Here is a 15,647-nt window from a genome sequence, read left to right as displayed (position 1 = left end):
GACACGGATCAGGTTTATCTGGATAAAGCATGAAATAATGAACATGAAATAGGTGAAACAAACACACTTCACTGCCAAATAGGACATCTGGGACAAATGTCTGGGACAAACATTTTATAAACACTATCTGGAAAAGTCCTTTTAATAATGTTTATATTCATGTTTAATATAATCTGTTTAAAACCTTTCACATAATAAAAGCAGCATGAAACATGATTAACTTCTCTTTATTTCTCTTTTAGCTTACAGATTGAGTTCATTTAGCAAACTTTACTGCAATACTCACCTATAGTGGCTTTTATTGCACTTGCATATGAAACAGAACATCACATTTCTTTTCAAATACTTTATACAAAACTCTGAAAATCTCTGTTAAAAACAAACGAAACAGCATGTTATTGTGATATTGAGCTGTTCTCTTAGGCACAGATGGCTGCAAGTCGTTGGTTGTTCTCCTTCATCTGATTGATGAGTCTTGGCAGGTCATTGCGATAGAGGAGCTCATTCCCTGTGATCTGCTCTATGGCCTTCATCACATCCTCCATCACCTTCATCACAGGTTCCTGGAGGATGAATCTGCGAGTCTGATGTTCAGCCATACGGACCCCCCCACTCAGGATACCCAGAAGATTGACAGCTCCTCTCACTTTCTCCTGGAACTCAGCTACAGACTGTTTCTGCTTCTTCACCTTCTGGATTCCTTCACGTATCTGCTTTAGCTGGTCATCTTTCTGACTGATGTCACGTTCGGTCTGGGAAATCTTAGACACGTACTGAGATACTTTAAGTTCATATTTTCTCACTTCATTCTCAGACTTGCTCACCTCCTCTTGAGCCACTTGGACAGCTTTGTTTGCTTGATCCAGTTCAATTCCACCACCAATCATCATGGCAGGACCTGAACAGTGAAGAAACAAACTATAGAGTCAGAACAGACACTCACATGAAGGTTATGATGATGAAACAGTTCAGATGTCATTATTTTTATCTGTATGCTGTAATTCTTACCTGCAATCCATCCAATGATAGGTATAACTAACACTCCTGCCCCAACACCTGTGACAATTTCAGCATCACGTTTCCTTTTCTCCTGACCCTGAAGTGTGTTTATTGCTGAATCCAGATTTCTCCTGATCTGCTCCAGAGCTCCCTGAGATACTCTGAGTAAATATTCATTTGATTCCTTCTCTTTTCTAAAGTTGTTTAAGGTTAGTATTGTGTCATTTATCTCCTGCTCGAGTTTCCCCTCTTCTTGTATCAGTCTGTATAAGTTTTCATCCAGACTCTTTAACCCTGAACTGGCTTCCTGTTCTGACTGCTTCAGGAGCTGATGAGCCTGTACTATCTGCTGTCTGATGTAGTCGTAGTTGGAGCAATTCCCAGTTACAGGATCTACATCTGCCTCAATAAGAGCCTTATAGACTTCATTCAGGGAGGAGATCCCACCTTTCAGTGGAATGAGAACAGTTTCAGCTGTGTTCTTCAGCACAACACTGTAGAGACAAACAAAACAGTTCAACACAGAAAATCAAAAAGCTGTAGACAAAAAATACTGTATTTATATATTTGTTTTTCTTGAATAATTTTTATGCAATTCCTTTTAAAATTGAACTAAATGTCATGACTTATTTCTATTAATTCTGGAATTCAACTCACTCCAATGATGAAAGCTGATTCATCTTACTCTGAAACAGGAAGTAAACATGTTAAAGAGGAAAAACTTAAACCTGATCATAAGATCATCATAAAAAATCTCCTTCAGTGTCTCTAATCATCTGTCATCTGTTACAGAATGATTTTATTAATAAAAGTCCTCTATAGATCAAAAGGATAATAAATAAAAACAAGTTTAGTCTTTCATACTAAAATACTATTTTGTGAGTCTTAAACATGAGATTGTTCTGTTTTTCTTTTTATTTCTTCATGTCAGTCATTTTATTTTTATAATTTAGGTTTGGATGAAAAAAGAACACAGCACCTATATAAGCAGCATGAAACATGATTACCTTGTCACAGGGTTTCCTGAAGATAAATCTGTAATCAGAGTGTGAAAGTTTAACTCTGTTGCTGTTCTTTCTCTTCTGGATCACCACAATCACTTATTATGTGAGGTTTGTAAGATGAACTCCTGGGAGAGATGGCCTAAAGGTGGCTTCAATTTCATCAAATACCCAGAGTCATTTCGTGCCTGCCTCATGCAGGTGTGTAACTCAGGCTGGTGGGCTTTCAACGAGGCCCATAAGAACATGGATCAGATTAGACTCCACACCATGGCAGTTCCTGATTACATGAAGACAGCTGTGAAGAACCTGTTCCAAGGCAGTGATGAGGTTGTTGAAGCTCACCTCCCTGACCAGCTGGAGAACATTCGTGTTGTTGCAGATGACTGTCTTGAGCTGGCCAATTCAACAGAAAAACGGTTCACTGATGTCATCAACATTATCCAAGAACTGCTGGAAGCATGTGTAAATGCTGAGCACTGTTATGGAGAGGAGCTGGAGGAAATCAAGATCAAACTGAAGGAAGCAGAGCTGAGAAAAACAGACAAAGAACAAGAAGCTAAAGATTCAGCGAATGCATTTAAGGACATGGAAAAGCAACTGAATGAAGCCCAGGAAACATATAAGAATGCAATGGATTCTCTGCCCAGTGGATGGGAAATGATGGCAATGGATTTGGTTGAAGGCATTACTGGGGGCATCACAACTGTTATTAATGGAATAACGTACATTTTATCTAAAAGTGAGACACAGAATGTTTCTAAAAAAAACCTGTTTAAAAGTCCAAAACCTGAAGCTGATTGCTTTGAAGAAAATAAAATTTATAGTAAATCTGCAGTAATCCTGAAATGCACAGAGAAAATTCAAGAGTTTGTGATTGAAAACACAATTAACTGGAAAGATTTGTATGATCAAAAACACAAAACTACAAAGACAAATTTTCTGGCAGATCAGTTCAAACGAATCAGGAAGAGTTTAAAAAAAAGCCCAAACTGCAAAACAAAAGAGGAAGCTCAAAACATCTGTACCAAAGGCATCGAGATCTGTGAAGAACTAGCAAAGTATACACCAGAACACAAATGTGAAGAAGCCAAAACAAATGAGTTGATTAAACTGATCAGAAACCTGAATGAATCAGCTCGCAGTTTTGACAGCAAAAGTAAATCTGTCACAAAGTCTCCTGCTCTGGCTCCAAAATCACCAATGATGTATAAAGAAGAAAGTAACACTGGGAAGGTGAAAGCTTCACAAAGGGCATCAGATAATGCCAGGTTCCGCATAGAGCAGAGCCGTGCTCAACTGGACAAGACCAGAGAGATTTAAAAGAACAGATTAGAGGAAATGAGGAAGGACCAAAAGGAGCTGACTGAAATCCTGATCACCATGAGGAAGTGTGAGTTAAAAGAGATAGACTTTAACACCACTATACAAATGTTGGTTAAGGGTATGGATGCCATGGGGAGAGTGAAGGAGCAGTGGGAGAAGATGGTGCGCTTCTTTCAGATGGTGTCCAACATTGTGAAAATCAGTCTGAGCAGAACCCTTAAAGATTTTGTATCCACATCTGAGAAGACACAGAAACTTTCCTACAACGCAAAGCTCTTCTCCAAAGATCTCCTCTACAATCAAGCCTTTCAAGCCACTAATATCGCCAGCCTTGTCAATATGATCTCTACAACCTACATTGAGGTGTCCACCAAGCACCTCATGGATCGTGTCAGCACTCTGGGAAAACTGATGGTCATGGACAAGGAAAAGCCAGAGTTTCAGTTTGAGGTTGATCAGTTACGGAACGCCTGTGATGTGGCTCAGAAAGCCATCTTAGTCCTTGTCCTCAAGAACGAAAAGGAGTTTGAAGAGAAGAGTCTTGCAAGACTGGAGAAGATTGATAAAGAGTTACTCGCCATTCTCCCTGCTGCTGCTCCAGAAGAGATAAAGAGCATTCAAGCAGCTGTTAAAAGTGGATTCACAGAAGAAGATGAAGAAGCCTACGCCTGAGTGAATAAACAAAAGTTCTTCTCTACAATTATATCCAATGAAGCTCCTAAAGTATAAAACAAGTGCATTACACTGTAATTAGCACAGTGTTCGTATTCAAGCTTCTTGTCACATGTGATCATAAATATCATGTGAGCATCATATCATTCATTTTTGTCACTTTTAATTAATTTGCTTTTTCTAATTACATTTATAATACAAATATTATACACACACGTAATATTCTTGTGTATGTTAATATATATGTATGTATTAATGCTCTGTCTTAACAGCAAAGTGACAAATTTATTCTGCATTTCAAACTATTCTCTAATACACATTATAATGTATAACTTTTTCCATTAGCTTTGCATTTAACAAAAAAAATAAAGATTTCTTACTTAAGTGTATTATTTAGTACTCAGTAGTTTACTTAAGTGATACATTTCTAAAATGATAAAAGTCATTTACTTCACCTCCTTCTGCAGGTTTACAATTATAAAGACTAAACTCTTATAAATGGTTGTTGTTGTATAAATGGTGTTTTTATTATTTTTTTCAGTGTAGGTATTGATGTTAAATTGGTCCTCTATCACTGTACCAACCCAAATGTACCAGAAAAATCTACTAGAAGATTCTGACAAAAAAAATAATTGCCTTACAATTTGGATTTGTTTGTTTGCACTTTGCCAGAATAAACGCTTTCTGTAATTTCATTCATTTTGTCTACCTTTCTGATTTCTCCTTGGGGATTAATAACGATCTCCACTAATAATACTTTGTTGTAACACTTGTTAAGCTATTGTAAGAGGGACTATACACTCTCAGATGAATCTCCAGTCTCCTGCAAATGGGTCCATCAGAATAATGCAGACATTCATGAAAATATGGAACTTTTCCTACTTTTATTAGTTAGCGTTCGTGAGGTTTTGAACACCACACGTTACAACTTATTACACAACTTCCTGCACATACTTTACCTGCACGTACAACGACTCATACGTCAGCACGCCAAATCCTAATAACACAATTACCTCCATAGACAAAATAAACACACAAAAATAAATCTCACACTATCGTTATGGCAACATTTAACTGTATGTAGAAATGTTAAGGAATGTTGATAGTTAAACAGTCTACTGCCAAATTAAACAAATAGACAAACCTATCACAAAAAGGGGTGGTGGGGGTGTGGTGGGTCAGAGGTTAGGGTTAGGGTACAGACAGCAGGTCAGATTTTTATACTGTTTGTCTGTCTATTATAGTCACATTTGCTTACACTTTTACATAACACTGTTGCTAAAGTAATAGTGCAAGTGTTTGTGTGTGTGTGTGTGCCTGCATGCGTGTCTGAGATACTGTGTTTGTCTCATACTGAGAAATGTTGCCATACAGCACCCTCTGCTGTTACCTTATGTTTTGATTCAGTTTGCTTATTTATTTATGTTATTTTATTTTATTTTTTTATTTTTTTTATTTAATCTGCACTAACTATAATTCAATAAATATCTCCAGTAATCCATGTCCTTAGCTTGTCTTTAGCAAACAGTTTGCAGACTTTCTTGTGCATCATCTTTAGAAGAGGCTTCCTTCTGGGACGATGCAGACCGTTGATGCAGTGTGTGGCGTATGGTCTGAGCACTGACAGGGTGACACCCCACCCCTTCAACCACTGCAGTAATGCTGGTAGCATTCATATGTCTATTTCCCAAACACAACCCCTGGATATGACGCTGACCACGTGACCTCTACTTCTTTGGTGGCCCATGGCGAGGCCACGTGTGTGGAACCTGTCCTGTTAAACCGCTGTATGGTCTTGGCCACCGTGCTGCAGTTTAGATATCAATGGCTGTGTTGAGTTGTTTTGAGGGGACAACAAATTTACACTGTTATACCAGCTGAACACTCACTACTTTACATTGTAGTAAAGTGTAATTTCCTCAGTGTTGTCACAAAAAGATATAATAAAATATTTACAAAAATGTGAGAAGTGTAATCACTTCTGTCAGATACTGTATATTCATTGTCCATGGCTTTGGAGCTAAAACAGTTCCATAAATACACAAGTCTGCTTTTAAATATTCAGTAAACTATATTATACACGTCATCTGTCACTCAGATACATGAACAATGTTTCTTATGTCACTGGCTGCTTTGTTACGACATTAATTCAGCTAAATTCAGTTCAGTTTTATTTGTATAACACTTTTATCAGCAGACATTGTCTCAAAGTAGCTTAACAGAAATATATTAATAGGATTTAATTTATTAATTTAGAAATGTATAAATTTATCTCTGCATGAACATAAAGCTCCAGAAAGCAAAGAAAGGAAACACAGAACTTATATAAAGTGACAAAATGGAAAATACAAAGGAGGCGTTTAATAATCAAAAGAAAGAAATGAAGCAAACAATAGTTCATGCACTTGGTAAGGCTGCCCTCTGGTGGTCTGTGGGGGAATTCAATTCAAATCAAATTTATCTGTATGACGCTTTTAACAATTGACATTGTCTCAAATCAGCTTTAGAGAACATAAACATAAAACAAAAGTTTAATATAAAGATTAATATAATACAAAAATGAAAGAATAATATTACATATACAGTGATGCCTCGAGATACGAGTTTAATTCGTTCCGTGAGTTTGCTCGTATCTCAACTTGCTCATGTCTCAAAACAATTTTCCCCATTTAAATGAATTGAAATCCCATTAATCCGTTCCAGCTTGCAAAATTCCACTCCAGTTGTTTTGTTTATGTGTTTTGAATATGAAAAATGTTCAGTACCTGTATTTATAAATGACAAATATTGTATAAAAACATACAGTAATAAAAGAGTATGTTAAAAAAAAATAAACTGGTTTTACTATAAAGTGTATTATTTAGCTAACGGAAGATGCGCACGGAGGTTGAGGGAGGAGTAAACAGGAGGAATTATACTTTCACTTTTGTTCACTTACACGCTACTGTACACTCTTAATGCTACTTTACACTTAAATGTAACTTAAGTAAACTTCACTAAAATTAACAAACTTAACTGAAATTCTCTTAACTTAACTGAACTGAATTTCTGTTTTCTTTACATTAATTTTGCTTAATTTTCTTCATCGTTTTTCTCTTCACTTGTTTTTGCCTTTTTTGTCAAACTTTCCTCACTAACATCTGCCGGTCGTTTTAATAAAAACCTGTCCGGTCGGCATATCAGATGCGGTGTAGTCGCACAAGTTAAATTTTTTAACGGATCCAACGCTTAAAACGGATCCGAACATTACGGATCCTCAGATGGTCGTCACCTCACGCAGCGCCTTTGGGACTCTCCATACGAAATGAATGACTTCCTGTTTATCGGCCGTCGTTTTTCGTGTGCAGTGGAAAGGCGGCATTGACCGAGTGAGATGCGGGAAGCTGAGGTGGGAAACAGAGCACATGTGGCTGTTGGGGATCTTTGTTTCGGCGGTGGCGGCTCGGATGCTCGTATCTCAAAAATTTGCTCGTATATCAAGACAAAAATTTGGTCAATTCACAGCTCGTATCTCAAAAAATTCGTATGTCAAAGCACTCGTATCTCGAGGTATCACTGTATATGTATACTTATATTTATATATAATGTCCAGTAACCTGAGTCTGTGAGTGTGTGTGAATGTTTTTCAGTGTGTGTACATGGCGGCGCGGCAGTAGCACGCAGCGGCCTCTCCGGATTCAATACGGTGCTATTTACAATTTCTAAGTTTTTATTTACGGTTTTTAGCCCGACCATTGTTCTACATGGATGCCAGGGACAGCGGTGTTCATGTATACAACCACCAGGACCTAATAAAGTACAGAAATCGTGTAACAACCAACCTGCACGATGATGTACTGTATAAGCTACGTGACCTCGGCTTGCTGCGGAGACCAGGCCTCCAGTCCCCGGTACCGCCTGATACCAGAGACCAGGAGAGGGGACGCCGAAAGCGGTGCACGAGGAAGCGGAAGCGCGGTAAGCGGGCAGGTGTCCGTGCTAGGCTAAAAACAAAACCTAGCCGGCCGGCTCTCCCGTCCATTCTACTAGCCAACGTTTGCTCCCTGGACAATAAACTGGACTACATCCGACTCGAACGCTCTACACGGAGAGAGATTAGAAACTGCTGCGTGTTTGTTTTCACAGAGACGTGGCTCAGCAACAGAGTTCCGGACGCCGCCATTCAACTGGACGGGCTAACTTCATTTAGAGCCGACAGAAATGCAGCGTGTGCGGTAAGACTCGCGGTGGTGGTGTGTGTGTTTATATCAACACGGATTGGTGCAGGAACTCTGTGCTTGTTTCTAGTTACTGCTCATCGTCAGTGGAGTTTGTGCCTGTTAGATGCAGACCATTTTATTTACCACGGGAATTTACTACTGTTTACATTGTCGGAGTTTACATTCCTCCTAGCGCTCCTAACGCTTCTTCCCTCTATCACAGACACTTACACCACACGCTGCATCCGCAAAGCCAACAGCATTGTGGATGACCCCACACACCCCTCACACACACTCTTCACCCTCCTGCCATCTGGAAAAAGGTACCGAAGCATTCGGGCCCTCACAACCAGACTGTGTAACAGTTTCTTCCCACAAGCCATCAGACTTCTCAATAACTGAACTGTACTGCACTGAGCACAACATACACACACATCATCTGTATGGACTGCATAGACCCTCACAAAACACACACACTGACTCAACATACTGTTTACATGCTGCTTAAAATTCAGCAAACTGTTTACATGCTGTTTTGCACACCTTTTCTGCTGTTTTTGAACAAACTGTCCCAACATTTCAGCCGTTTTTGCACATACTGTACAATATCTCAGCCATTTCGCACATACTATATAATATTTCAGACATTTGCTGTTTTTTGCACAATTCTATATATTATCCCAAGGACCTGCTGCTAAGAAACTGTGTTCATTCTAATGTTACTGCACGAAATATTGTTTGAACATTTAGTATTCACATACAGTATTAACACTGGTCGGTCGGCGCTGTTTCTGTTACTGTTTACTATTTATTGTCTTTTGTGTACTGCATTTTTTGTACTTTTTGTATTGTCTTGTAACTTTGTGTCTGCACTGTCTTTTGTCCTGCACTGTCTTTTGTCCTGCACTGTCTTTTGTCCTGCACTGTCTTGTCTGTCTTGTCTTGTCCTGCACTGTTTGCACCAGGTTGCACAGTTGCACTTTATGTGGCTAAGACTACTTACAAGTCTTTAGCCCTGTCGTTGTTTTATGTAGCTCCCTGATCCTGGAGAAACGTTGTCTCATTTCACTGTGTACTGCAACAGCTATATATGGTTGAAATGACAATAAAAGCTTCTTGACTTGTGTGAGTGTGTGTGTGTGTGAGAGAGAGAGAGAGAGAGACAGAGAGAGAGAGAGAAAGAGAGAAGGATCGAGACAGAGAGAGTGTGTGTGTGTGTTTCAGTGTGTGAGTGTGTGTGTGTGTATGTGTACAGTAAGATGGAAGAAATACATTCAGGTGTGTGTCTGTGTGTGTGTGTGTGTGTGTGAGAGTGTGTGTGTGAGAGAGAGTGAGAGAAAGAAAGATTGAGAGAGAGAGTGTGTGTGTGTATGTGTGAGTGTCTGTGTGTGTGTCAGTGTGCGTTGGTGCGGCCGGATTATGAGGACAAATGACCTGAATACGTAGCGGTGTGACACCGAAATCTGTGACCCATTGTATGTTGTGACCTTAGAGGGCGCTGTTGCTAAAATGCAGCTTAAAATAGGTCATTCGCTACACAAACAGCGTAAATGCAAAATCTTGCGTAAATATTTGTTGCGAGAACTTGCCAAGCGCCGTGCATTCTCTGTTTTCATGACTGCTTTTTTTTTTAACTACCCTGAAAATCATTTATTAATTAAGGCTAAAAAAATGTAGTCAGATGCGGATGCTTTAGACTGTTAACTATATATATATTAATTATATATATAACAACAATAAGATTATTATTATTATTATTATTATTATTATTATTATTCCAAATTTGAATTAAACAAATTCGAAAACATTTGAATTATTGTTATTCGGTAAGTGCAGAATAAAATACTGGAATTCGTTATTTTTCTCCATATTCACTCTGGTGATGCCTAATACCCTCTATATTATATCCTGAAAAAGATTTAGGTCTCATGTCAACAGAAACAAACTTATAGCACAGTCACCAAATATGATAAGCGAGAAAAGCGAGAGAAGCCCTATTATAGGTTACTGGAGAACATTCAATTCAATTTGGTGTGTAATAGAGGGAGGTAATAGATTCTGATAACCTATAATAGGGCCTAATCATATTTGGTGACCGTGCTATAAGTTTGTTTCTGTTGACACGAGACCCAAATCTTTTTCATTATATAATTTAGACGGTGTTAGGCATCACAGTATTTACCAGTATAATAATACTGGAATAATTCCAGTATTTTATTCAGCACTTTATTACCGAATAACAATAATTCAAATGTTTTCCAAATTCCTCTATTTGGAATAATAATAACACACACACAACACACATAAATTGTTTTTATATATATATATCACACACTTTCATTCACAATGCTAACATAATGAATAAAATATATATATATATATATATATATATATATATATACATATATGTATATATATATATATATATATATATATATATATATATATATATATATATATATATATATATATATATACACACACACACAATTAACAGTCTAAAGCATATGCATCTGACTACATTTTATCATCCTTAATTAATAACTTTCAGGGTAGTTAAAAATCTGTTTCTTTGCAGCAGGACGGCACTGTTGTGCACGCGCGTTGAATGTAACGTGCACGGCGCTTGACGCGTTCTCGCTGTCACGGTGCAGGACAAAGGTGAGTGAGGATCCAAATGCAGATTTTAAAGTTTAATAGTCCAAAACCACAAGAAACAGCTAAACAGACAGAACAGAACAGGGCAGAACACAGAGCTTACAGGAAACAGGAAACAGGAACAGGCACACCGACATCCAACATCTAGCAACGACCAACACCAGGGAAGTGAACAAACAGAGTATAAATAAGAGACAAGAACCAATCACACAGCAGAACTAATTAAAGACAAAGACAAGACACCTGAAGGAGAGAAGGAGTACAATGAATGTCCATGGAAACCAAAGAGTGGGCGGAGCAAACAATTAACAACCGGGAAAGACAGCAGACAGAAACAGGACAGAAACACAGACAGACTCATTACAGAGCCCCCCCCCTAGGAGTGGATTCCAGACACTCCAACGCAGAACCGGAGGGCGGCGGAGCGGAGGCGGAACAGGGGGCGGGAAGGCGGGCCAGGTCCATGTGGCGGTAGAGGGCAGGGCAGAGCTGGCGAAGCTGGAGGCCAGGGCGGAGCCGGCGAAGCTGGAGGCCAGGGCGGAGCCGGCGAAGCTGGAGGCCAGGGCGGAGCCGGCGAAGCTGGAGGCCAGGGCGGAGCCGGCAAAGCAGGAGGCCAGGGCGGAGCCGGCAGAGCCAGCGACCAGAGCGGGACTGGAGACCAGGGTGGCGCCGCAGGCAGAGTCAGCGACCAGAGCAGGACCGGAGGCCAGGGTGGCGCCGCAGGCAGAGTCAGCGACCAGAGCAGGACCGGAGGCCAGGGTGGCGCCGCAGGCAGAGCCAGCGACCAGAGCAGGACCGGAGGCCAGGGTGGCGCCGCAGGCAGAGCCAGCGACCAGAGCAGGACTGGAGACCAGGGTGGCGCCGCAGGCAGAGTCAGCGACCAGAGCAGAGTTGGTGGCCAGGGTGGTGCTGGAGGCGCTTTGAACCTATAAGGATGGACAGGAGAGGGAGAGACTGACAGAGACAGGGAGACAAAACTGGGGACTGATAGAGCAGATAGGCAGAGCCATTCGGTATCAAGCCCTTCAGGCAGGACAGAGAGTATACGGGGCTTGGGCGCAACCATACTCGCTGGTTCCATCGACCCGGTCGGTTTGGCTGGTTCTGTCGACCTGGTAGGCCCGGCTGGTTCTGTTGACCTGGTCGGTTCCGTTGACCCGGTCGGTCCGGCTGGCTCGGTTGACCCGGTCGGACCCATCGACCCGGTCGGTTCGGCTGGTTCCGTTGACCCGGTCGGTCCGGCTGGCTTGGTTGACCCGGTCGGTCCGGCTGGCTTGGTTGACCCGGTCGGACCCATCGACCCGGTCGGTTCGGCTGGTTCCGTTGACCCGGTCGGTCCGGCTGGCTTAGTTGACCCGGTCGGTCCGGCTGACTTGGTTGACCCCGTCGGTTCCGTTGACCCGATCGGTCCGGCTGGTTCTGTCAACCCGGTCGGTTCCGTCGACCCGGTCGGATCCGGGGTCTCAGCGGGTTCGGCGGGTTCGGTCGGATCCGGTGTCTCAGCGGGTTCGGGCGCTTCAGCAGGTTCGGGCGCTTCAGCAGGTTCGGGCGCTTCAGCAGGTTCGGGCGCTTCAGCAGGTACGGGCGCTTCTGCGGGTACGGGCGCTTCTGCGGGTACATGTGCGTCGGCAGGTTCAGGCATTTCAGCAGGTTCAGGTGCTTCAACAGGTTCAAGCGCTTCAGCCGGTTCGGGTGCTTCAGCAGGTTCATGTGCGTCGGCAGGTTCAGGCATTTCAGCAGGTTCAGGTGCTTCAACAGGTTCAGGCGCTTCAACAGGTTCGGGCGCTTCAACAGGTTCGGGAACCTCAACAGGTTCATGTGCTTCAGCAGGTTCAGGCGCTTCGGGTGCCTTCGGTGCTCCAGCCAGTGCCGTAGGAATGCCGGCCGCCCGAACCGACGTCATCGGGGTGTCCGCCAGCTTGGCGATCAGCCGGTTCCCCCGGGCCTCGCCCGAGCTTTCCGGTCTGGCACCCATGTGGACGGGTTCGGTCACTGGTGTGCACAGGTCTGGGTCAGACCGAGGTACTGTAGGGGCCTCTGGCGTCCGTGGCTGGTCTGGCTCCGCAGCCCACGGACCCCGACGCCTACTGCCCCCCCCCCAAAAATATTTAGGGCCGGTGTCCGACTCTGTCCTGTGCACGGTTAGGGAGGACCCGCCCAGGAGCAACGCTATGTTGGCCAGGTCCGTGAAAGGCCCCACCTCTTGGCCCAATGGCACTAGGTAGCGCAGCCCGTCCTTCAATCCATGCCGGAAGATGTCCTTAAGGGCCCTCTCCCCAAAATCCACCTGATTGCATAAGTCCAGGAATACCTCCGTATACTCCTCAATTGGGGAATCCCCCTGATACAAACAAAACAAAATGTCTGCTGGATCCATGTGGTTGGTCGTTCTGTCACGGTGCAGGACAAAGGCGAGTGAGGATCCAAATGCAGATTTTAAAGTTTAATAGTCCAAAACCACAAGAAACAGCTAAACAGACAGAACAGAACAGGGCAGAACACAGAGCTTACAGGAAACAGGAAACAGGAACAGGCACACCGACATCCAACATCTAGCAACGACCAACACCAGGGAAGTGAACAAACAGAGTATAAATAAGAGACAAGAACCAATCACACAGCAGAACTAATTAAAGACAAAGACAAGACACCTGAAGGAGAGAAGGAGTACAATGAATGTCCATGGAAACCAAAGAGTGGGCGGAGCAAACAATTAACAACCGGGAAAGACAGCAGACAGAAACAGGACAGAAACACAGACAGACTCATTACACTCGCAACAAAGATTTATGCAAAATTTTACATTTACGCTGTTCGCGTACCGAACTTCTCTAGACGACCTATTTTAAGCTGCATTTTAGCAACAGCGCCCTCTATGGTCACAACATACGATGGGTCACAGATTTCGGTGTCACACCGGCACTATGAGGACACACCGTAACAATGAGGGCAGTGTAGCATGACTCATAAGGGTGTGCTGAACCTCCTCCCGCGTTTTCTTTAAAAGTCCTCATAACTTGGTTATACCGGTTTCGGAGTGTGTCCAGTGTATGTTTCGAGTGTATAATTTCCCGCCATTGTAAATTTGCTGCTATCGCAGCTCATTAAAATTTCAGCCAATCAGTTCGCGTCGTGGTGTGAAATCCTCGTCAGCGATTGGCTGCGGTTAATGTCTGTCAAAGTCAGCGCTGCGTGGGCGTGGTGCGGAATCCTCGTCAGCGAATGGCTACATTGAATGTCAGTTAAAGTCTGTGCAAATCACCTGCAGACGCGACATGTGGTGGAGAAATTCATTCTAATTTAGTTAATTAGCTGAATTCAAGTGAACTTCACCACTGAAGAGTGTCACGTGCTCATGTTAAAGGTAAGTAATTGTTTATTTACTCTGTATTTATAGTTCTGTGCAATGATTGACTTGGATGGTGTTGTAAACTAACTTTAATTTGTCTGCGCATGTCGGATACACAAGCTAATTAGCAATTAGCATATAAAACTGCGTCTGAGCTTTAATTGGTTTTTAGGTGCGACGTGCGAATAAATTACAAGAATTTTGTATTATTTAATTAGTTTTTTGTACAAATGAAATTCACCAGTTGGTAATAGACATAATAAAGTGTCCATGAAGAATATTCTTGTTGTCATGAATGCTTGAGTGAATTAATTTACAGCAAAAGTAATTTTAATGCAAAATTGATCATTCTTTACTACGTTATCATGATAGTTTTTCAGACTTGAGTGAGTGAATTTATAGTATTAATTTAAAGTATATGTATGTATGTATGTATGTATGTATATATATATATATATATATATATACATATAATATATATATATATATATATATATATATATATATATATATTATATATTATATATTTACATAAAATGAGTTACATTTGTAATATTTACTATATTTTACATTGTAAATTGTATATTTAGAGAAACAGACTTCTCTACAGTCTGACAATAATGTACTCATATAACATATGATACTGAAATACTGATATAATCATGTTCATCTTGCTTGAATACCGTTATTACCTGAAATATGGACATTAATTTGACATAACATCTGATAAGCACTTTAATCGTAAAGTAGCATAATTTTTTCTTTAAAATGTCTTTGAAATGATATGTATGGAAAGTGCTATACAAATAAACATTAAATTAATTAATAACGAAGTTATATAGGCCACATACTGGATTTTTTTCAGTCAGAATGGTAAGAAAAAAGAGAGTGAAACCTGATCAGGATGCAAAAGAAACCATCATATCAGGCAAAGACAAAGCCTTCATTGAGGGACGAGAAATTGACACATTTAAAGGTAAGTTGTGCGTCACAAATAGTACTTTGACATTCACACATCTTACCCCAGGATGAGCCACATATTTTGCATACATGTTGAAGAGTCAAACGTTAAAATAATCAAAATAATTTCTCGTATTTAATTTATAGTTTACAGAGAATAGTGTAATCAAAACCATAGGGTTGAAATAATGGTGAATGCTTGACTGTTTTTCAATTCCCTGTTTTTTTAATCCTCATTTACTGCACCTCATAACTATCCTTTCTTTTACAGGATTTGAAAGAATAAGTTGGTTAATTGTATAACAAATGGCTAAACTTGATATTTTTTTGCCATTGTTAGGGAGGGTGTGTTTGCTCTGGAACATATTGAACCATCCACTTTTGTAGTTGAATACCGTGGGATTCTCTCTCAAAGTAAACATGTTAAGGATTTTCAAAGAACTACTTGTTTGACTTTACATGGAATGGAACATCTTATTGGTA

General features: G+C 41.1%; 1 protein-coding gene and 2 pseudogenes across 1 annotated transcript; 2 read left to right on the top strand and 1 right to left on the bottom strand.

The window, feature by feature from the left end:
• The window catches only part of LOC132842591 (uncharacterized), a 522,997-nt pseudogene that overhangs the window by 465,735 nt on the left and 41,615 nt on the right, over positions 1 to 15,647 (top strand).
• LOC132842123 (uncharacterized) lies at positions 373 to 1,679 on the bottom strand. The gene is made up of 3 exons (XM_060864792.1): positions 1,657 to 1,679; positions 1,009 to 1,493; positions 373 to 898 (listed from the first exon to the last, which is right to left on the bottom strand). The coding sequence occupies exons 1-3, from the start codon at positions 1,677 to 1,679 to the stop codon at positions 420 to 422; spliced, it is 987 nt and encodes a 328-aa protein (XP_060720775.1). The 3' UTR covers positions 373 to 419.
• On the top strand, positions 2,121 to 4,332 carry LOC132842122 (uncharacterized; annotated as a pseudogene).

The sequence above is a fragment of the Tachysurus vachellii genome, chromosome 3 (genome assembly GCF_030014155.1).
Source record: "Tachysurus vachellii isolate PV-2020 chromosome 3, HZAU_Pvac_v1, whole genome shotgun sequence".
NCBI classification, from domain to species: domain Eukaryota; kingdom Metazoa; phylum Chordata; class Actinopteri; order Siluriformes; family Bagridae; genus Tachysurus; species Tachysurus vachellii.
Note: the sequence above shows the minus strand (reverse complement) of the source record. Positions and strands in the feature narration are given on the sequence as shown.

Excerpts from the sequence above, each read along its gene's own strand:
- LOC132842123 (XM_060864792.1), bottom strand. The coding sequence starts at position 1,679 with ATGAATCAGCTTTCATCATTGGA. Across the intron at positions 1,494-1,656 it reads AATCAGCTTTCATCATTGGA|TGTTGTGCTGAAGAACACAG; the intron begins GTGAGTTGAATT and ends TTGTCTCTACAG. Across the intron at positions 899-1,008 it reads TATCATTGGATGGATTGCAG|GTCCTGCCATGATGATTGGT; the intron begins GTAAGAATTACA and ends TTCACTGTTCAG.